The sequence below is a fragment of the Emiliania huxleyi genome (genome assembly GCF_000372725.1).
Source record: "Emiliania huxleyi CCMP1516 unplaced genomic scaffold EMIHUscaffold_78, whole genome shotgun sequence".
In the NCBI taxonomy this organism is placed as follows: Eukaryota; Haptophyta; order Isochrysidales; family Noelaerhabdaceae; genus Emiliania; species Emiliania huxleyi.
In genome coordinates this window covers 163,537-185,366 of record NW_005196163.1, presented here as the reverse complement: position 1 = coordinate 185,366, position 21,830 = coordinate 163,537, and the positions used below count along the sequence as shown (strand labels likewise).

The 21,830-nt window shown below is 64.9% G+C and overlaps 7 protein-coding genes across 7 annotated transcripts in view; 2 read left to right on the top strand and 5 right to left on the bottom strand.

Moving 5' to 3' along the window:
- EMIHUDRAFT_218177 (hypothetical protein) overlaps positions 1-1,262 on the bottom strand; it is a gene marked incomplete at both ends in the record, with an annotated part of 1,501 nt that extends 239 nt beyond the window's left edge. Inside the window, 2 exons of the mRNA XM_005760044.1 lie at positions 816-991; positions 1,239-1,262. Of these exons, the coding sequence (XP_005760101.1) occupies positions 816-991; positions 1,239-1,262 (200 nt within the window). The remainder of the gene's footprint in view (positions 1-815; positions 992-1,238) is intronic.
- A 1,394-nt stretch (positions 1,263-2,656) lies between these two features.
- Positions 2,657-3,175, bottom strand: EMIHUDRAFT_55544 (hypothetical protein; the record flags this gene model as incomplete). Its single annotated transcript, XM_005760043.1, has 1 exon — positions 2,657-3,175. A coding segment is annotated over one exon (519 nt), but the record flags the coding sequence as incomplete, so codon positions are not given.
- A 1,750-nt stretch (positions 3,176-4,925) lies between these two features.
- On the top strand, positions 4,926-6,690 carry EMIHUDRAFT_106408 (hypothetical protein; the record flags this gene model as incomplete). Its single annotated transcript, XM_005760042.1, has 2 exons — positions 4,926-6,153; positions 6,356-6,690. The coding sequence occupies 2 exons, from the start codon at positions 4,926-4,928 to the stop codon at positions 6,688-6,690; spliced, it is 1,563 nt and encodes a 520-aa protein (XP_005760099.1).
- Positions 6,691-10,123: 3,433 nt separating this feature from the next.
- On the bottom strand, positions 10,124-12,075 carry EMIHUDRAFT_438483 (hypothetical protein; the record flags this gene model as incomplete). The annotated part of the gene is made up of 5 exons (XM_005760041.1): positions 10,124-10,724; positions 10,774-10,988; positions 11,069-11,237; positions 11,326-11,554; positions 11,624-12,075. Coding segments are annotated over 5 exons (1,589 nt in total), but the record flags the coding sequence as incomplete, so codon positions are not given.
- Positions 12,076-16,188: 4,113 nt separating this feature from the next.
- On the top strand, positions 16,189-17,094 carry VPS2B (vacuolar protein sorting protein 2B). The gene is made up of 2 exons (XM_005760040.1): positions 16,189-16,699; positions 16,767-17,094. Exons 1-2 carry the CDS (start codon positions 16,205-16,207, stop codon positions 16,902-16,904), a joined length of 633 nt encoding a protein of 210 aa, XP_005760097.1. The 5' UTR covers positions 16,189-16,204; the 3' UTR covers positions 16,905-17,094.
- A 1,811-nt stretch (positions 17,095-18,905) lies between these two features.
- On the bottom strand, positions 18,906-19,901 carry EMIHUDRAFT_106404 (hypothetical protein; the record flags this gene model as incomplete). Its single annotated transcript, XM_005760039.1, has 3 exons — positions 18,906-19,010; positions 19,162-19,199; positions 19,238-19,901. The coding sequence occupies 3 exons, from the start codon at positions 19,899-19,901 to the stop codon at positions 18,906-18,908; spliced, it is 807 nt and encodes a 268-aa protein (XP_005760096.1).
- A 1,468-nt stretch (positions 19,902-21,369) lies between these two features.
- On the bottom strand, positions 21,370-21,786 carry EMIHUDRAFT_218168 (hypothetical protein; the record flags this gene model as incomplete). The annotated part of the gene is made up of 1 exon (XM_005760038.1): positions 21,370-21,786. One exon carries the CDS (start codon positions 21,784-21,786, stop codon positions 21,370-21,372), a length of 417 nt encoding a protein of 138 aa, XP_005760095.1.
- Between the last annotated feature and the right edge of the window lie 44 nt (positions 21,787-21,830).

Here is a 21,830-nt window from a genome sequence, read left to right as displayed (position 1 = left end):
CCCTCCTCCTCCGGGATTCCCTAAGGGCGGGGGGGGCCTCCTTCCCCCCAGGGAAGAGCTTCCTCACCCCCCGGAGGTGTCCCCCTCTCTCCATTAGGCGCGCCGTGGCTTCACCATGGGGCTGTATCCCCTTTTGCCCCGGGTTCCCGGGGTGGCCGCCTCGCCCCGGGGCTTGGGCCACGATTTGCAATTTCCTGGTGCCCCCGGGCCCAGGGTCCCTTGGGCTTTTTTCGGGGGGGTCATTTCTCCCAGGGCGGGAAAAAGAGGTTTTCTCAAAGGGGTTTTTCCGGGGGGGGGGGGGGGGGCATGGCAGGGGCGACATGGCGGGCGGCGGGGCGGGAGGAGGGGGCGCGGGCGGCGCGGGAGGAAGGGGAGGAGGGGGAGGCGCGGGAGGCGCGGGAGGCGCGGGAGGAGGGAGGGAGACGGGTGAGGAGGGCGAGGAGGGGGAGGAAGGGGGAGGAGGCGGGGGAGGGGGAGGAGGCGGAGGGGCCGCAGACCCGCAATAGCGATGCCAATGTTGTCGTCCACCTGGGAGAGAGGTGGGGCGAGAGGGGCGGGAGGTGGGGCGGAGGGGCGGGAGGTGGGGCGGAGGGGTGGGAGGTGGGGCGGAGGGGCGGGAGAGGGGAGGGCAGAGGGGCGGGAGAGGGGAGGGCAGAGGGGCGGGAGGTGGGGGAAAGCTGTGCAAGGACAGAGGGCGGGAGAGGCCGAGCTGCGGCGGTTGTGGGGTCGGCGGCGGCGGCGGCGGCCGTGGGACGGGCGGCGGTGGCGGCGGAGACAGCGCGCTGCTGGATGTGCGGAGCGGGAGCGGCGCGAACCGCGCCTTGAAAATCTTCTTTTGGTAGGAGGAGAGCTCGGAGGCGGAGCGCTTGAGCGTTGCGACGACGGCGTACTTGCCCGAGCGCAGGCCGATCGCCGCGCTGCCCACGTTAACCGCCTCCATCGCGTACTCGATCTGGTGAATCCGGCCGGCGGGCGACCATGTGATGCAGTCCTGACGGCGGCGGCCGGCGGTGGGAGGTTGTCGCAGTGTGCGCCTCTCCCCACCGTGCGGAGGGTGGTGTGTGGGGCGACGCCCGGCGTGTGCGCCAGTGCCGGGGTGAGGGCGACGGATGCAAGGGCGCTGAAGCAGCGGCCCGGACGGGTGGCGGCGGGGACGGGAGCGGGCGGCGGCTGTGGGAGGCGCGGAGGGAGAGTGGAGGCGCAGCGGCGGGGACGGCGCGGGAGTGGCTGCGAAGCACCGTGTCGAACTGGTTGCGGAACATCTAGCCGCGCTGGTGGGAGGGGGCGCTGTGCCGACAAGCGCCAGACGAGTGCTGCGGAAAAGAATTTCGCGGAGATACTGGCACGGACTATGTGCGTGTCGTCATCATCTGTCTAGCGTCCACCCATACCGCGTTGGTGTCCAGTCCGAGCCTGGCTGTTCTTCACCTTTCTACCTACCTACCTACCACCACAAACAAATCTGTAGGCAAATGATCGGAGTGGGAGTCAGAAACGTGGTCCTTGCGCGAGGGGAGCTCGATAGACTCGAGGGGCCAGGATACGCCGCGAGGAGGACGGAGTTGCGCCGAAAGGCGAAAGAAGCCGCGAGAACAAGGGACCGGCAGGCGGCGGCGTCACAGGACGAGGCAGAAGGGAACGACGCGACAGAGGAGGAAATGACAAGGGAGAGAACGACGAGAGTGGGAAGACCGCGAGGTGGCATGAAGGTTGCAGCGAGAATCGGAGAGAGACTGCGAAGAGAGATAGGAAGAGGCGGACTCCCTAGGGTGGGCGACGGCTAGCGCACCACACACCTCTCCTTAAAATCCCTGTGTGGTGGCGGCGTGCCGTCCTCCCATCCCTCCCTTGGGTTGTCTGTTTTCTTTCTTTCTTTCTAGCACCACAAAAGGCACAGCAGACAACGGCCCCTTATGGGCCGTCGAAGAGGCCGTCATACTCCTCTGGCCTCGCCCCCCCTTCCCAACCCCCCTGGCTCAGGCTCCTCATCCTCGCGGCGCGCAGTGCGCACCCCGCCCCGCGAAGACGAGCCCTTCCGCCGGCGTGCCTCCCGGGACTGCCGCCCGCGGCCGCCTGCGGAATTGCTCCCCGGTCCCCGTTGGCGTCCCGTGCCTCCCATCCCTCCCTTGCGTTGTCCGTTTTCTTTCTTTCTTTTCCGTGCCCCCGAGTTCATTTTAAAATACCAAGGTACGAGGCTTACGTACCTAGATACTGGGAGTTTTGTTACGAAACCACCAATACAAACAACAAAGTCTCTCTCCTCGTAGTTGGCGACGCCGAACTTGGTCACGCCCACGTGGTCGTCCTCGTCGTTCCAGCCGACGGCGGGCTCCGTGTAGTTTGCGGACCTCCCACGCCTCGCCGATGGGGACGACGGGCGTCGCTGCCTTGGCCTGCTCCTTCACGCTCATCGTGTTGGTTGCCATGGGTGTCGTTGTGGGTGTCGTTGTGGTCGGCGCGGTGTGTGTGCTGTGAAAACGGGAAAGCCTAAGTAGTAACTACCTCGCGGGAAGCAGTAACGCAAAATCCACCCATAATACAATACGTATTAATACAACAATACAATACAATACGTATAATACACTATACAGCTCAGTCTCGCTCGTATTGCGCAACCCTGCCACCGCCGCCGCGGCAAGGTTCCGGAGAAGCGGTTGTGAGACACATCAAGTGCTCTCAGTTGCGCTGAAAATGGCGGCAGTGTGCCCGACAGGCCGCCCCAAGCGACGCCCAGATATTTGAGCTGCGAGAGCTTGCGGAACGTTGGCGGCAGTGTGCCTGATAGACCGTTCTCAGTAATGGTCAGCTCCTTCAGCTGCAAGAGATCGCCCAATGTTGGCGGCAGTGTGCCCGAAATGGCGGTGACATCCATATTGAGTCTCTGCAGCTGAGAGAGCTGACCCATGTTCCCCGGTATGGATCCAGATAGGGAGGTATGAGCCAGATCTAGTCGCTGCAGCTGGGACATCTTGGCTAGCCCCGGAGGCACTGTCCCCGAGAGGAGGTTGTTGAAAGACAGGTTGAACTGCTGCAGCTGAGTGAGCTTGGCCAGCTCCGGAGGTAGGGTGCCCGAGATGTTGTTGGAAGCTAGGATGAGACCGGTGAGGGCCTTGAGGCCTCCCAGCTCAGGCGGTAGAGTGCCTGTCAGGTCGAGCTTTGAAAGGTCGAGCGCTCGCCCTGCGAACGTGCCGTTGCAGACAGCGGGCTGCGTGCCGCAGATGGTGTTTGTAGCGTGGTCGGCTACGGCGCCTGCGCAGGCTGCGGCGAGCAGGCGAAGTACGTCCATGACAAGACCGCAGCACTGGGCGTGACAGGACGCTAGTCGCCCTTGCAATTCGCGCGGTTTTCTTCACCCCCCCCTCTGAACACACCAGAGAGGGAGGGCGAGACGATCGAGGGGTCCCGTACCATGCGGAATCGACCCTATCCAGTGCTCAAGTGCTCAAGTGCGGCCAACACTAGGCACGGCGCGCACTGAAGGAGGGTGTGTAGAGGATGTAGAGTGTAGAGCGCTGTAGACGGGAGTATAATGGAGAAGTCTGTCCGCGCCTAAGGATTCTGCCATTCCTATTCTGCTCTACTACACAAGGATTCTTGCTATTCTACCTCTCACTAGATTCCCCTTCCCAGGTTCCTCTTCTGCTCAGATATTCTGATTCTCTCCCCAGACTCTCCCATCTTGGCCCCGCTTTCAGCTTCCTGATTCTCCATTCTCGTTTCCTCCGCTTCCTTTCCGATTCTCTAGGGCAGCCAGAGCCAATTCCTGATTCTGCTCCCCCCTCCCGATTCTCCTGTCTCTCTTCCTATTCTTGATGCTCCATTTGATTCCTGATTCCTGATTCCTGATTTGTCGGATCGCCCACATTTTGACCGGGATTCTGATTCCTGATTCCAGATTCCTGATTCCTGATTCCTGATTCCAACATTTTGACCGGGATTCTGATTCCTGATTCCTGATTCCTGATTCCTGATTCCTGATTCCAACATTTTGACCGGGATTCTGATTCCTGATTCCTGATTCCTGATTCCTGATTCCTGATTCCAACATTTTGACCGGGATTCTGATTCCTGATTCCTGATTCCTGATTCCTGATTCCTCGGAGTTACGCATTTCGGCGGGATCCTATGTTGGCCTGACTCTCCGAACTCCTGAGCCGATAGGATCCTGCCCGTAGTCCCATGATTTTTTCTTCGTGGCTCGGCGGCCTTTGCAGGGTTCCAACTTTTTGCGGGGCAAACGTATGGTACCATCCCGGCGCCAAAGTGCAAAGAGGGGGAGGCCGGCGTCACACCGAGGCCCCTCCCCGAAAGGGCAAGTCTTAGCCACATGCAACCGAGACCCCTCCCCCCCGCCCCGATCCCCCCTCCCCCTTGCTCCCCTCCCCCCCTCGGGAGGGCCCGCGAAGAGAGGCACCCGTGGGGACCCCGCAATTCCCTTCCCCCCTCGGAGGGGGCCGGACGAGGCGTACCCCGAATTCCCCGCTCTTTCCCTCGCATAGCGGCCACTCTTCGGATCGCTGGTCGAGCGACCCGGGGGATGCCCCGCGCGCCTGACCCAGGCGCGAAAAACGAATCTGCGAGGCGTGGCCGCTCATGCGGCCCGATGGGGAGGAACGGGGCGAGCCCCCTCCAACCCACCCGCGCTAGGTCTCGGGTTTGACGCATGGGGTCACTCCCGCGAAACCTGTGAACTAGCCGGGGCAGTCGGTCGGAGATGGGGCGCTCGTCCATCTCGATCAGCCGGTACGCAGCGTCCGAGAAGCCCTCCGCCAAGGCGAGCGTGGTCATCCCGGTGATAGATGGGCGAGTGGAGGCGCGGCTGCAGGCCGGCGGGAAAGGAGAAGAAAGCGAGGTAGGTAGGTAGGTAGAAAGGTGAAGAACAGCCTCGCTTTTGTCCACCAAGACGGAAAAGAAACCGCGACTCGATGGCCGGCACACGCATCGCGGATGCGCCGCAGCCGGCGGCGCTCTCCTGGCAGAGCCTCGCGGAGAGCGGGCGGCTCGCCCGCGCGCTTGACAGGGAGAGCGCAGACGCCCCGCACGTCCGAAAGCTCCGCCTCACCCTCGAGCCCAAAGCTGAGCCGCACACGCTGCGGCTCAAAATGCCGTGCGACTGCGGGAGCTGCATCGTCAAGGCTCAGATGAAGGCGGGCGCCTCCTGCCTGGTGCTGGTCTGGAACGAGGAGAAGCAGAAGTGCTCGCTCCGCCTCAACGAGCTCGCGGACGCCGCGCCAAGCGAGGGGCCGCCTGCGCCCGCCGCCGGCGTTGCGGCTGCAGAGGCGGACACTCAAGCGGCGGCAAGCACTGCCACTGCCGAGGCGGTGGGCGGCGAGGGCGGCGGGGACGGCGTGAGCGGCAAGGTCGGCGAGGGCGGCGACGGCGGCGAGGGCGGCGACGGCGGCGACGGCGGCGACGGCGGCGACGGCGGCGCGGGCGGTGGGGGCGGCGACGGCAGCGAGGGCGAGGGCGGCGACGAGGAGGCCGGCGGTGGCGGAGGCGGCGGCGGCAGCGGTGGCAGTGGCGAGGCTGCGCTGCCGGGAAGCAGCGCAGCGTGTCCGATGGAGCTGGACAGCGACGACGAGCCGGAGCCGGCGGCTGCTACGGAGCCTGCGGCCTCCGCGGTGGAGAGCGAGCAGAGCCCGCCCCTTATGGCGCCCGCGGCGGCGGCGGCAGGGGCAGAAGAGCCGGCGCCGCTGGAGGAGGGAGCGGCGGCGGCGGCGGATGAGGCAGAGGCGCCAGTGGCGGTCGCGGAGGGCTTGCGTCTGCATTGGTCGAGCAGCAACCCAAGCGGCTACAAGGGGGTGCGCAAGGACTCGCGAACCGGCCGCCTCAGCTTCTACGCGCAGCACAGTGTGCGCGGAAGAAATGTCGCACTCGGCCGCTTCGACACGGCGGTGGAGGCGGCGGTGGCGTACGCGCGGGCGGTCGGCGAGTACCAGCCTCCGGCTCATCCTCCTCCGACGGTGGCGACAGAGGCGGAGGGATTGCGGCTGCACCTCTCTAGCAGCAGCGTCACCGGCTACTTGGGCGTGCACGAGCACCATGTCGGCTGGGGCGACGCGGAGGCGGCGCAGGTGGCGGAGGTCCTCGCGAGCGGGGCAGCGCCGCGGCTCGAGAGGCTCGCTCTCATCGGCAACAAGATTGGCGACGAGGGTTGCAGTGCCGTCTGCCTTCGCGGCGGAGCTGGAGACGAAGAGCTTCACCAACGGCAAGGACGACAAGCCGCTGGTGGAGCGGCTGTACGAGGCCGCCTTCCAGGAGCAGTTTGGCAAGGCGACCGGGCTGTACTACTGGAAACTCGGCTGGGGCGACGCGGAGGCGGCGCAGCTGGCGGAGGTCCTCGCGAGCGGGGCAGCGCCGCGGCTCGAGAACCTCGAACTCACCGGCAACAAGATTAGTGACGAGGGCTGCAAGGCGCTTGCCGCCGCCCTCGGCACGGAGGGGGCAGCGCCGCGGCTCGAGAGGCTCGAGCTCTGGGGCAACAAGATTGGCGACGAGGGCTGGAAGGCGCTGGCCGCCGCCCTCAAGGAGGAGGCCGCCCCGAGCTTGAAGGCGCGAGACGCCCCCCTCGCCACACGCCCCGCCCAATGCTCATCGAACCTCCCTCGCGTGCAGGTGCTCGTCGTGGACAACAAGGAGCAGCCTGAGCTGGTGGCAGTGTGCGAGGAGCGCGGCATCGTCTTCTGCTGAGCCTCTCCAGCCGCGGCCGGGCGGCAAGGGCGCGGGGGCCCGGCGGGACCGCCGCGCGAGCACGGCAGAGAGCAGCAGACCAAGCGGGAGCACGACGTGTGCAGGGACATTTGGGGCGCGCGCGCGCGGATGGGTTCGTGCGGGGGCGTGGTGAGCGCGCGACCGCAGTGTACTCGAGACGGTAGCGTTTATACGCACACACTCACACTCACACACACATGAGGCGCCACTCTCTCTCACACACACCCCACTCTCCTCCACTCTCACCACGTCGCGCGCGCGATCGCCAAAATCTCCATAAAAACCAGAAACCACGCCTGCGTGCTGCGTGGATCGCGTCACACCAATCCTCGCTACCCAACTGACGGTGGGAATCCACCGGCCAGGAGCGGAAGGCCCCGCCCATGACTACCGCGTACGCCCATCCCGCCCTGCTTCCGTCTTCCGACCCATCAGTGTACGCCGTCCAGTCGGGTGGTCGCTGCTGCTGTGGGGGCGTGGTGCCGTCCCGTCGACAGGGTCGAAGTATAACTCCTGGCGCCTCCACCATCAGCCGCACTTTAACACGGCAAGCACCGCCCCTATCGCAAGGCTCGACGCTGAGTAGTGCCATCGTGTTGCTTGTGCAATCATTTGCAGCGATGTCGCGGGCAAGCTGAATCTTCTCCGGAAGCGCGCTTTGGCCGTCGTCAGAAAAGAAGCCGGACGGGAGCCACTCCCTTTCCCACTCTGCTACTGGTCCTTCCCCGGGCGAGGGCTGCCATCCGGGTATGCGAAGGCGTATTTCCCTCTCGGTTTGCTGTGCTCTCTTCGCCGTGTAGTAAAATTGGCGGACAAGTGCCGCCCTAGCGTCCTTGAAGATGGAGTCGACTCGGGCGTCCGGCGTCGCGTCGTGTGCAAGGTTCGCGTTGTGGTGCCGCCGCCGCACGATGCCCGCCAGCGTCTCCAGCATCATCACGCGTGTCGGCGTTGCCCCAATGCGCCCCTCTGCCATCTGTCCTCTGCTCGTAGTAAGCCGAAACCCGGTTATGCAGAGTCGGCGGTGTTCGTGTGCGAGTTGTTGCCATTGCGAACGCCGTGTCTCTTCACGCACCGCCTCGTCTAGCGTTGTGACTTCCACATCGACCCCTCTCGTTCATCCTGCGTCGGCATGCGCTGGCGCGGCTGGTCGGGCTGTCGCTTTGTGGCGCATGACATGACCGACTCTTCGCAAGGAGGTCTTCCTCGCGGCATTGGCCCGCCGAATACTAACACGTCGCTTAGGCGGCTCCCGTGGTTATTAAATGAACTCGGGGGCACGGGACGCGGCACACGGACTCGGGGCCGGTGCTTTGACGCAGCACAGTGTGCTTCGTGGTAGCATGAACTCAGAACGGCCCCCCGAGAGCGCCTCTTCGACGCCCACGGGTCCCGGGGGGTCGGATGGGTTGCGAGAGGGCCCCGGCTGTTTTTTGTTTGAATCCCGGAGGCCGTTCGAACATGAATTGACGTTCCACGTGCCCGTCCACAGCACGGACAACATGCTAGCCCAGCAGGCCGCTCCCACCGCCGCCCGCGGCGGAGGCAAGGCGGCAAAGGGTGGCAAGGGCGGCGGCAAGGGCGGTGGCAAGGGTGGTGGCCGTGGCGCACCAGACCCGCTTTGCGCCGCCGCCCTCAACGCCCGATATACTCGGTTAGAGCCGGCGGAGCGACGGCGGCAGACCAGCACGTCGAAGTGGTAGCCGCGGCCCGATGCGGAGGTCCGGTTGAGCAGCGTGCCCAAGTACTCGCCGGATTGGACGCCGATCGGGTAGACGTACTTGGCCTGGCCCTTGTCCAGCTGGCTCTGGACGTGGGCGGGCCCGTACTTGCCCTCGCGGTACTCCACGACGCCGATCCTGCAGCCGAGCGTCTCGCAGAGCACCATGAGCGATAACGCGCCGCCCCAGGCGCCGCGGCCGATCGCCTGCGCCTCCTGCTCGAGGATGCGGCCAACGCCCTCCTCGCCCGACGCGGGCAGCGCCTCCACGGTAGCGAGAAGCAGCCTGCACGACGCGGAGCGCAGCGACGCGGCGTCGAGCTCAACCTTGAGCCGTGCCCGCACGCGGTCCGCCCAGCCGGCCGCGGAGAGGATGTGCACGATGGAGTGGAAGAGGCAGTGCCCGTCCTTACGCATCTCTCGCAGCACGAGGCCGCTCTCGGCGAGCGCGCTGAAGAAGCCCGCCTTTGGCCCGCCGTCGCGCCCGCCGCGCCCAGCGTCCCCGCCGCCGCCCTTGCCGCTCCCGGTGCGCGAGCACTTGGTGCCCCCCCCCCTTGTGCCGCCCCGCCTGTGACGCATGGCGGCCTGGGCGAGAGCCGTAAAGTCCTCGGTCTCCCTGCCGCCGCCCTGCACCAGCCAGCCTGGCGCGTCGCCCTCGCCCGTGAGGCCCGAGTGGACGAGGAGGCGGCAGGCGGGCGGCGGCAGCGAGCAGAGAGGCAGCGAGCAGAGAGGCAGCGAGCAGAGAGGCAGCGAGCAGAGGAGAGGCAGCGAGCCGCAGAGGAGAGGCAGCGAGCTCTCGCAGAGGAGAGGCAGCGAGCTCTCGCAGAGGAGAGGCAGCGAGCTCTCGCAGAGGAGAGGCAGCGAGCTCTCGCAGAGGAGAGGCAGCGAGCTCTCGCAGAGCTGAGGCAGCGAGCTCTCGCAGAGCTGAGGCAGCGAGCTCTCGCAGAGCTGAGGCAGCGAGCTCTCGCAGAGCTGAGGCAGCGAGCTCTCGCAGAGCTGAGGCAGCGAGCATGGCAGCGAGCAGAACGGCTGCGGGCAGCAGCAGCAGCAGCCGGGCTCGGGTGCCGCGCAGCAGTACAGCGGCGCCGGCAGCAGAGGCAGCAGCTCAGCAGGCGCTGCATCTGGCAGTTGCTCAGCGCTTTTGCACGCGGCTGCTCTCCGCGGAGTAGCCGCAGAGCGAGCTGCCGCCGACGACGGAGCTAGAGCCTCCGTCGGCGGCGTCAGCCTGCTCGGTGGCGCCGCAGCCTCTCGCGGGCGCGGCGCCGGGCGGGCAAGCATTCCGATGCTGCCCGCCATGGAAATCGCGCGGTAACATGTACAGGCTCCATGTACGGCTCCCGTGGTGTACCTGTGTTAGTGCCAGTGCGCGCCAGTCCCGTGCCCAGTGTTGTGCGCGAAAAGAAATTCGTTGAGAAGAGAAACGTCTCGCTGAGTCATCAGCGAAGCCGGCGGGGGATATCCAATCTCGTTCCGCTGTGTGTTTCGCGCGCGTTGGTCGATGTGCAACATGGTATGTAGTAATACATATTTTTCGTCTGCAGATGCCTTGTGATGCCCTACCCCCTATCCCCTTGCTGACTAGTGATGGGTCGACCCCCGTACGCCCTGGCCCGGTCCCGCCCCTGATTTCCGTCAACCCAGCACATCCACACTCACCCTTTACTGTATGTAATAAAGATGGTTGCGCGCCCCTCCGCCCGCTCCGGCCTCCCCTACAAGCTATTAATACCTACTACACGTGTAGGCGCCACACATCCCGGTGCGGGACCGATTCAAAGGATATACTCACACAGACGTTTTTGCCCGCTACACACTTCCGACGTACTCCGCCCGACCTCGGCCGGCTGCGTCCCTCGTGCCTCGAGCGTCTCAGCGTCCTCCTCCTCGCTCGCGACCCTACCCAGCGACGGCGGCCCCTCGCCCTCCACAGCCTCCGCCTCCGCCAGCCGCCACTCGTGGTAGAGCCTTGTTCCCATCGCCGCCACGTCAAAGGTCGACACATTGCAGCCGCGAGCGAGGCAGCGGCCGACGCCGGCGTCAGTAAAGATCCAGTTGGCCGGCGCAGCGGTGAGGCGCGCGGCGTCGGTGGCGGCACAGCCGCCGCGTTCCGCCAGCAGCTCCGGCAGCCGCCCCGCCCGGCGGGAGGTGGCGGGGCACGCATAGCCCGAGCAGCGGACCGGCGAGCGGGCGAGCGCGGCCGCCGCGAAACACTGCGGGTGGGGCGGCTCCGCCTCGCGCAGGGCCGGGTCAAACGCGCGAAACCACAGCCGCTCGTACGCCATTGCGAGGAACATGCCTGAGGGAGGGCCGACGGGCTGTGATGGCCGTGTGGGGGAGCCGCTCACACGCCACCGCGAGGAGCATGCCGGTGGCGCCGACTCGGTTGTCGGGCGCGCGCAGCTGCGGCGGCGGCCGCGGGCCGAGGTCGACGGCGTATGGCCCAAAGTTGGCCCACTTTGCTCGCCGCGCGTGCCCGTTTTCGGAGCGGTCCTCCGGGCCGTCTCGCCGCAGCATGTGCTTGAGGGGGGAGGGGAGCGAGGCGAGCTCGGCGTTGAGGCGCCTGAGCACGCATCCGCCGGCTGGGTGAGGCAAGCCTCGCCGGCGGGAGAGCCGCGCCGAGCGCAGCCGAGAAGCCCGCACCACCAGCGGCGCGAGCGCAGCCGGACGGCGGCGCGCGGCACGGCGAACTGGGCGTGGCGCGGCCACGCGATGCGGCGCGGGAAGGGCCTGGGCGGCCCGCCCGCGGCCGGGCCGCCAAACGGCGGCGCGAGGAAGGTGCGCAGCCACCAGTGCATGGGCCGGTACTCTCCTGCGTCCGCGCGACAGGCGCCTCGCTGAGCACAAGCAGCGGAGGGAGGCGGGAGAAGGGAAGGGGGGAGGGGGGGGGGGGGGGGCACCGTACGACCGCATCGCAAAGCCGCGCTCGACGTCGACGGTGCACGGACACGGGCCGAGCTCCCACGGCGAGCTCTCGTTTGCAACGTCGACGGCGCCGGCCGCCGCGGCCTCGCGCCGCTTGTCAAAGGTCGTCTCGAGCAGGCGGAGCCAGCCGCGGGAGCCGACGGGCGCATCGGACGGGTGGCGCTGGTTGCCCGGCCGCTGCATCAGCTTGACCTCGGGATCGTCCTGTGGGGCGGGCGAGCGGCTCGTGGCGGCGAAGGCGAGCCGCGCCGGCGGCGGGTGCGGGCGTGGCGCCTGCGTGAAGACGACCGCCGCGGGAAGGTGGTTGTAAAACTCGACCGCGAAGCGCAGGACCGTCGCCGCCTCACGCGCTCCCAGGTTGGGTCCGTCGATGCAGCCCCCGCGGCCGGCGGACAGCCAGCGCAGCAGCGACAGCGTCAGCTGAGAGCACGAGGCGCCACGCGCCACCACCAGCAGCGCGACGTCGTGGCGATCGCCGTAGAGCTGCCGCATCTCATCCATCGAAGAGAAGCGCGCGCCTCGCGAGTCGCGCGCCTCTCGAGAGCCGAGCGACCACGTCACCACGACACCCAGCTCGGAGGCGGAGAAGTGCGACCGAACGGCGTTCCAGCAGCCGTCGCCGTCGGTGGTGGGAGCCGCCCCACCTCGCGAGACGTGCAGCCGCCGGTGGCCGGGGAGCACGGCACAGGGCCGGAGAGGCTGCGGAGCCTGCCCGATGTTCATGTCTTCGTTCAAGTCTTCGCGCGGGTACCCGGGTATCTGATGCCTGGCTGCTGCGGCGAGTGGGTTGCTGCTCGCTGCGATGGCGAAGAACTCGTCTCGTCACACGCCAAGGGCTTATGCTCTGTCGAGATGTGAGGCGCATGCGCCCAGGAGGGGAGGGGGCATGCGTAACGACGCTGCTAGAGATGCCTTTCGTTCGGGGCCCAGAGATAAAACTTCTGATGCCATGCGTGACCTAGTAGTGTCCCCAGCTATGGGCGTGTCCACGTTGGAGCCAGGTGTGGTGTGGACGCGAGAATAGCTCCGCCGTTCATGGAGGCAACCGATGCGAGTCGACTGGTGTGTGTCGTCGTGGTTTCGTATCAAGAATACTCACACACACGAGGTGGTGGTGTGTGTGTGCGGAGGGTGAGGTGGAACTACATCTAACGAACACGAAGGCGTGGTCGAGTACGAGGACTGGGGGGGAGGGGGTTCGATCAGGAGACGGAGGACTGTGGGCTGTCGTGGGGAGCTGCGCGTCCGGACTCCGGAGGGCGAGCTGTGCTGATCCGGATGGCTTCACACCGGTGGGAGGCACCGAGGTGTCGTGGGGACGCTATTCTGTTCGGTCGACGCTCGTTCGTCCACTGAGAACTCAGTGGTTGTCACCACTTTGTATGCTTTTCATATTAGCCTTGCGAACTCGTCCCCCCCGGCAGGGCTATGCAACTGTGACCAGTGTGTGCTGTCTACGCCTCCCTGAACCAGGCGTGAAATCTGCCGATGCGTGATCTGTGTGTGGGCCGCTCTGTGAGGGGTCCAGGCATTGTCCGACGGGTAGGGGGTCTGTGCCCGGGCGGTGTCCGGTGCGGAGTCTCTCTCTGATCCCGCCTGTGATGTTGGGTGTGAGGTGTGGCGGCTTCGAACCCAAGGGGGGGAGCTGATCCCACTCAGTAACCAACTCTCAGGGGCAGTAGGTGGGCGGGCTTCAAGCGCGCTCATCTCGATCGACAAGGCGTCGCTACGCGCGCGGTCTTCCGCGGGGGGAGCGTCGTCGACGGGTGCGGGACCGCGGCGCAGACAGTGCTGCCTCCGGCTGCTGCGGCGAGTGGGTTGCTGCTCGCTGCGATGGCGAAGAACTCGTCTCGTCACACGCCAAGGGCTTATGCTCTGTCGAGACGTGAGGCGTATGCGCCCAGGAGGGGAGGGCGCATGCGTAACGACGCTACTAGAGATGCCTTTCGGGGCCCAGAGATAAAACTTCTGATGCCATGCGTGACCTAGTAGTGTCCCCAGCTATGGGCGTGTCCACGTTGGAGCCAGGTGTGGTGTGGACGCGAGAATAGCTCCGCCGTTCATGGAGGCAACCGATGCGAGTCGACTGGTGTGTGTCGTCGTGGTTTCGTATAAAGAATACTCACTCACACTCACACGAGGTGGTGGGGCAATGGGTGGTAGGCTCGGGCGGCGAGGGCGGGGTCGACGGCGGTGGCCGGAATTCGCCTCTCGGTCGTAGAAGCGAGCGGCTTCCGGGTGGCTCCTTTACACCCCCATACGCACTGCCGCCTGTTTCGGAAAAACGCACCCCGCTCGGCTGAACACGCCCCACAGACAGGGACAGGGGACGCGGCTCCCCTTGCGCCGATTGCGGCGGCGGCGGCGGTGGCGGCGGCGGCGGCGGCGGCGGCGGTGGCGGCGGCGAGCCGTCGTGGTCGCGGCGAGCAGCGCCGGCCACTCCGGCGCCGCGTCGGCAACATGGGAGCATGTCCACTGCCACTTCGCGGTCGCAGCGCTGTTGTCGCCCAAAACGCCCGGGCCGCCTATCCCTCTGGCGGGCGCCAAACATCGCCTCGCATGTCGATTTATTATGACTCGACGGCGCGCATGGACGAGGCATCACGTCTCCATGCGCCCGTCAAGTCGGAGCCAGTCTGCGGCGACCATAGCGCTCACCGCAGGGATCGGCGAGCTTTTCAGAGTCAAGCGATTGCGCGAGATCCCACAGTGGTGGATTTTGGCGCGCTGTCTACCCCCTAGCGAAAAGAATTTTAGCTGAGATAGAAGAAACGATTCGGCGTTTTGTGTGAGCAGTGACTTGCTTGCCTTCCCTGGAACCCTGTGTTGCATGTCTGACTGCCACTGTGCAATTTCGGGGCCCGGGGTTGTGCGTTTATGAGAGCAGTGACGGGCACGGCCTGACCACCTCTCTCACTCACACGCGCCAGCGCCAAACGCGAACTGGTCCTGGTCCACCTCCAGCACCTGCGAGCTCGCCTCCACCTCGCCCAGCTCTTCGATCCCACAGACTCCCGCAAGCCGATGCCCCTCCGTCGCACCCTGCCCATCGAGCACCATGTTCATGAACTCGACGCGCACCACGACAGGTGACCCCTCAGCGCCCTGCTTACAGACGTATGTCCACGTCATCCACGTATGGCCCTCAATTTCCTCGCTCGCCACGCGCTGCGCCTCGGACCAGAGCTGTCCGACTGAGCCGTCAAGGTACGGCGGTGAGCCGTCGACCACTTGCGTGTTGTTGCTGGGCGGGAAGAGCGGGTGGGCCAGCGTGGACGTGGAATTCATGAACTCGGAGAGCGTCATGCGTCCAAGCGCAGCGTCGTCGCCCTCGGGATACTGAACGAGCCACATAGTTGGCTGTTCGAGCGTCGTGAGATCATGCGTGTCGCCATTCCACTGCCATGTGCTCGCGACATAGTCAGAGAGGTCGGCAGAGTTGTCGAGCACCGCGGTCCGGCGCAACCCGTTGAGGAGCGTGAGGCAACCAGAAACGGAGGCGGCGGGGACGACGTGCATATCGAAGAGTGGGTGCCGCGACGGCGACGGCGCAGTCGCGAAGCCTTGTGCGCACGGCAAGAGGAGGAGAAGAGGGCGGAGAGACTCCATGGGTGTACTCGAGTAGCCTTCCGAGAAGTGAGGAATGCGATTCAACAGCATCCCCGTCGATCCAGTAGGAGGCCCGCGCCTGCCCCCGTGCCGCCGGGTGCAACCTGTCCTATACGAGAGGGGAATTCCTGGGACCCTGTCGTGTGGGTGAACCCTGCCCAGCCCCCCTCCGTGTCGCGATGCGCTCCCCGCTCCCGTTCCCCTGTGTCGTGTGAGAGAGAGAGAGAGATTTTTAAAGACCAATTCTTCGTGTGTGTGTCTCGCGCCTTGTGTCCCTGATCGTCCTTACAAGATCCTGCTCGTGCAGGTGGGGACCCTGTCCTTCTCCCACCCCTCGTTTGGCGTGCCCGTTTTATTGAGCACTTGAGCACTGGATAGGGTCGATTCCGCATGGTACGGGACCCCTCGATCGTCTCGCCCTCCCTCACTGGTGTGGTCATCGGGGGGGGTCATAACAAACACGGTACAGGATCGAGGTGCACGCTGCCGAGGCAGTGTCGTCCCCCCTCTCCCCGACGGCGATGGCGGTGAGTGCACAGAGAGCGAGCAAAAGTCGACAAAACCACTGATCTGTGTGCAGCGGATCTCCATGGCGGTCGCGCCCGGCGAAAGGACAACCGCGGGCCTCGGATGCTCGCCCGGATGCGGCCCCACCGTGCGAGTTGCAGACCCGGAGGTGGCCGACCCAGCTCACCCCCAGAGAGGCATGCCCAGGGTCAGGCATAAAAGGGGGGTGTTTTTCCGTCCGTCCACATGCTCCGTTTTATTTATTTATTGGTCGATCCGCACCGGAATGCTCCCCGAAAAGACAGAAGAACCAAGCAACGCCTCGCCCATAGATCTAGGCACCTCTGTGTTCGTTGTTAATGATACAAACGGATGCGGGATGGTCCCGGTCTGGCTAGAAAAAATCTTTTTCGGGCGCTCTGGGCGCACCGCCGCCCCTGGCGAGTAGAGACCACGCCTGCTATTCACAGCACAAGCCCTCGCCGGGGGCTCGAGCATGCGGTGTTCGTTGTTACTAATAAGCGGGTGCTCCCGGGTCAGAATTTCCAAATTCTTTTTCGGGCGCTGCCCGGGTTCCAACTTTTTGCGGGGTATGGTATGGTAGCGTCACGGCCCAAAGGGCGGGGGGCTATGCTCCTGACCGCCCATCCCCGTGGGTCTTTCAGCAGGGGGGTATGGTCTCGAGGTGGGTAGCGGTTACCATACCACACCAAAAAGTCCGAACCCCAGCCTGGCACAATGTTCGCGGGCAAGCCGTCGGCGGAGCGGCAAAAGCAGCAGGCCAAGGAGGCGTCCAACGCCATCAAAAAGGAGGGCCGCTCCGTCGATCGCGAGCTGAACCAGATGCGGCGCGAGGAGACCAAGCTGACGGCGATGATCAAGGAGGCGGCCAGGCGGCCGGGCGGGCAGCAGAACGCAAAGGTGCTCGCCAAGCAGCTTGTCAGGAATCGAGAGCAGCAGGCGCGGCTCCTCAAGATGAGCGGGCAGATGAGCGCGACCGCTAGCCAGGTGCGCTCGATGGGCTCGCAGGCTGCGGTGGCGGGCTCGATGGCGTCTGCGGCGAGCATCATGGGCAAGGTGAACGCGCAGGTAAACCCTGCCGCCGTCGCCGCGACGATGCAGGAGCTGGAGAAGCAGAGCGCGATGATGGGCATGAAGGAGGAGATGGTCGACGACGCGATGGAGGCGCTGGACGACGAGTGGGGCGACGAGGACGACGACATTCTCGCACAGGTCTGCTTCGCACCGTCCGTATCCTCTGCGCGCGCGAGAGAGAGCGCGCGCCCGTGCCCTCGCGCAGGTGATGGATGAGATTGGCCTCGAGCAGACAGCGGCGATGCAGTCTGCGCCCGCTCGCGCCGTCGCCACGGGCGCGGCGTCGGCGGGCGGCGGTGGCAGCAGGCCGCAGCAGGGCGAGGCGGGCGTGCAGGCGCTTTGAGGCCCCTCCGGGGGGAGCAGCGAGCAGCTTCGCGTGGGGTGGACGTGGTGGAGAGTACGGAGCTATCTCATCGGTGACAGCCTTCAAGAGAGAGAAATGAGCAAGCGTACGCGAGTGTGTTGTGGCGCCGCACTTGAGAGGGAAGGTCGAGGGTAAGGTAAGGTAAGGTAAGTGCGGCGGTGGACATGCTCCCACGTTGCCGACGTGGCGTCGGAGTGGCCGGCGCTGCTCGCCGCGACCACGACGGCTACTCCGATGCTCCGGGCCGACCCGTCCTACCCGACGGTGGCACTCTTCCACGTCTCGCTCACGCTGAGAAAAATTCTGACACGGCGTGCAGCAGAGTCGCCGACGAGTCGGTCCGCGTGCCTCCTCGTGTCGCGCATCGTTCTCACCCATCCATAAACTCACTTTGGCCTCACTAAAGCGATGCCTGAATCCTTAATCCTCAGATTTTAGATTAGGACGCTGTGGGCCCTCTAACGTTTAGAGCCGCGGTAGGTGACGACAAGAGGGGGGCACGAGCGGCGGAGTGCCTGAAGGAATTCTGGTTGTGTCATCGCCCTGAGCGCCGGTGTGTGCCTTCACCGTGTGGGCCCCAGCGAGGTAGCTAGCTCATGGGCGCAATATTGAGCCCAGCGGTAGAGTTCGGCCTCTCGCCAAGCTCGGAAGAAGTCCCGCGTCCCTTCTTTGGGCAAAGAAATCGTGGACGGCCGGCTTAGCGCCCCAAAATCCACCAGTCTGGGATTTCGCCCAAAAGCTTGACTCTGAAAAGCTCGCAATGTACCTTTCTGAGCGCTGTGGTCGCCGCAGACTGGCTCCAACTTGACGGCGGCATGGAGGCATCGATGCCTCCATGCCGCCGTTAAGTCGAAATCGACATACAGCTCGATGGTTTGCCCGAAAAGGTACATCGCGGCGTTTTGGGCGACAACAGCGCTGCGGCCGCGAAGTGCAAGTGGCTAAGGTAGATTTCTCCACACACACAAAGTGGTGGGGCAAGGGGGGGCGACCCTCGCATCTCCACGCCCGGACACGGGCAGGAGCCCCACGGCATTCAAAGTGCAAGCACTGGCCCGGTGCACGTGGGTGAGCAGCCTGCCCCTCCCTCCCGACAAAAACCAACTCCCGCGCGCACACACAATCGCACTCTGGCCATCGAATGACTCCGAATGACTCACTGTGTGTGCTAAGACAGAACCTCCGCAGATATCCAAAACGGGCCGTGCCGCGTTTGTGGTGTCTTCTCAAGCACTAGCATCCGGACGCCGCACTCGAGCGGGCGGGTCACATCTATGTGGGCCAGTCGCCCCTGCCGCAGAGCGCGTCGGCGTCGCGACTTCCTGCATCCGGGCCCTCGCCTGGGAGATAGCCCACTGAAGCCGCCGAGGACGCCTTTGGTGCGCCGACAGGTAAGCCGATGCCCGCTCGCCAAGCTCGGTGGAGGGGCCGTGCTGCTCGAGAATCGCTCTCGCGATCGCCTGCGGCTTGGCCTTGAAGTCGGAGGCGGCGCTCTCGCCCAAGGACTGGAGCACTGTCAACATTGGCGCGATTGCCGCGTGGGCCGCCTCGCGGGCCGCCATCCCAACGGCTTACGGCCCACCCCCGCTCGAAAAAACCCCGTGTACTCGAGTATTCCTGTGCGCGGTCAGGAAACGCTCACCATGGTCAGGAAACGCTCGTCGCTGATTCGGTCGCCGCGCACCCTGATTCGGTCAAGGGGTGCGTGCTATGTTGTCCCCCGTTTTACTTTAATTAACATTAAAACCTCTTGGCCGCAACCATGTGCAAGAGGCCAAGAGCGCGGCCCGCGGCGCACGATGAATGACATCGCCGCATGAGGAGCGTCGCATTACGTATGTCGGGCACAATGTCGCAACCATGTACAATCTCCACCAGGCTCCACCACACTACACCGTACTCTGTTGTCCCATATGCATTGTTCTACTGTAGAGAGTATAAGCAAATAATTGGCTTGGCTTGCGCGCGCGGCTTTCAGTTTCACGCGCGTCCGCGCGTGCGGAGAGCCGTGTCGGGCGAGGAGAGACCCCAGAGAGAGAGAGTGAGCGACAGGCCCCAGGCCAGACGCCCTCCCGCTCCGCGAGCCTGCAGAAGCAAGGAGTCCACGAATGTCGGGGCGACGGATCTCGTCATCTCTCGGCGCATCGCGTCGCATCTCAGCGCATCTCGGCGCATCTCGCAGCCTGCGCAGCGAGTCCTCCGAGAGCATCAGCAGAGTGACGGCCCGCGCGGCGACGTGTGGCTGCACGAGCGCCCACAGCTCCTCGAGCGAGCCTGCTCACGGGTGCGCTGTGGGTGGCGCCCCTTCACACCTCGGAGCGGCGCGCTTCGCGAGCCGAGCGCGGGGCGGTGATTAAAGTCGAGGCTGACGTCGCAGCCGTCTGTCGCCGCCGCCGCCTCCAACGCGGTCGACCACGCCGCCGCCGGACCGGGCCCGAGCAGCGGCGTAATGCCTGTCACGTGAAGCCACTTTGCAGGCGAGAGGAGAGACGGCCAGTCGAAGGTGTCACCGCTTGCTACGGTAGCAAAGGCCGAGTGGTGGCGCTGGTAGTGCGGCCGCGGGCCAGAGCCGTCGTCGACGACGTGAAGCGTCCCGAGGACGGAGTGCGGCGACCCGTCGACCACGACGTTTTCCGTCGCCACGCCAGAGGCCTCTGCGGCCGATCTGACGGCGTCCCCAAGCGGCCCGTGCGGAAGCACAGAGACGTATGACGCTATCGGGGCCGCGGAGACGCGAGAGAGCGCGACGGCGACGTTCAGCTCCGCTCCTCCGACCGCCTGCACCACCTCGGCGGCCGGCGCGGCGAGCGGCAGCGCCACGTGAACCGGCGTGGCCGGACGGGGCTTGAAGGTCATGACCGCCTCGCCGAAGGCGACGAGCGCGGAGTGGGCGGCGGTGCAGTTTGTGGCGGAGTGGGCGGCGGCCACGCGAAGGCCACCGCACAGCACGGCAGTCGCGAGCGAGCGCTTGTGCATGGTCGCAGAGCAAGGCGTGCTCTGTCGAGTCGGGAAGCGACAGCGCGCAACAGGATTTGTCCCTGGCACAAAATAATGGCGCGGCGGCGCGATCACCCGCCCGCCGTCCCGTCCGCGGTCTCCCGGGTGTCCGCGGCGCACTGAGCACTGTGCCCGCTGGTAGGACAGTGACCGCCGCAAACCCTGTGTTTTGCTCCAAGGGATGGATATTTTTTGTAGGCACCGGAACGCCGCATGTGCGCGTAACGACGCTGTGCTAGAGATGCCTTTCGGGGCCCAGAGATAAAACTTCTGCTGCCATGCGTGACCTGATCCTACCTAGTAGTGTCCCCAGCTATGGGCGTGTCCACGTTGGAGCCAGCCAAGTGCGGCGAAATCCGGTCCATCAAATCTCTCTCTCTTCGGGGCCGTTACCGCCTGGTAACGCCAGAGATCGGTCGGTCGGGTGGGTGGGTTGGTCTCCGCCGCACTCCCGCCGCCTCCAGCCAGCCTGCGGTCCAGCCCTGACCCGACGGGGACGCCACCACCCTCGTTCAACGCCTTTAGAGAGATTTTTGAAACCAACAAGAAATCGCGACTACCACTTATCTCTTAAGTAACCCACAAAATGAATACGCATCGCCTTATGCTCTGGTTTCGGGTGCGTAACCTGGTGCGTAGACATAGCTTAGGGGTTAGGTGGGGCGGATGCGTCAGACGTATGCGTAATACGTGAGGCGTAACCCTTGCTGGCCGCCACTTCTCAGTCAAATCCGTCGTGCGTGTGCGTAATACATGGGACGTAAGCTCCCCCCGAAACCCATGGCGACCGATGCGTCAGACGTATGCGTAATACGTGAGGCGTAACCCTTGCTGGCCGCCACTTCTCAGTCAAATCCGTCGTGCGTGTGCGTAATACATGGGACGTAAGCTCCCCCCGAAACCCATGGCGACCGATGCGTCAGACGTATGCGTAATACATGAGGCGTAACCCCCTCTCCGCCGCCGTTCACGGTCGAGAGCGTAGAGCATGTGCGTAATGCGTCGGTCATAGGCTCACCCAGCCCCGATTTACGATCCCACTGCGTAAGACCTGTGCGTAATACACCGTGCGTAGCGGCCCGAGAGAGCCTCTCTGGCAAAGCTTACATAAAACAGATGCGTGGTGCGTGGTGCGTAGCGGCCAGAAGGTCGGTGGTAACGATCGGGACAGAAGACGTGCGCATAATACGCAGCACATTTGAAATCACCGATCGTGCTTTCTGTCTGCACGCGTAAAGCGAGGCGTATGCGTGACGCATCACTGAGCCTCCACCCGGCTTGACACGGCACCAAAATACACGACGTCTCAGCGACGTCCTACGAACCGTGGGCATGGATGTGCATAAGGTGGCCGACAATTGCATTAGTGGCTCTTACATATCCATAGCGGGACTAATAACCTCTCGCTGCCGCCGTACGTGCCAGAATTTGACCTCGCGTTCATGTCTCAGATGCTGGGCGGTGGAGCCGTCCGGTCGGAGCCAGAAGACCCAGCCACTGGCGACGACGAGACGATGATGCAGGAGGCCGCCGTCGACATTGCCCTCCAGCTTTTCACGGATGATGACATCGTCAGATCCGTGTTTTTCTCGTTGTTTTGTCGCTCGCTCGCCACCTCACGCTCCGTAGTCCGGCCATGGCCAGTACCCCGCGTCTCAGTGAGACGCGGGGTACCATCCAACTCCGGTCGATGGGCTCGAATGCGCTCAGCCTCAGGAGGGACAAAACCGCGCGAATTCTGCACGCCTCGCTGCACCGCTGGCTTGACTGAATCAGGCAGCAGCAGGCTGCTGCTGCTGCCACAGCAGCAGTCTGCTGCGGCCCTAATACGCAAGTTGATGACTAGCAGCACTGCCGGGGGCATACGAGCCGCCACAGCCGGTGTGCGGCCGTGCACTGCCACCTGCC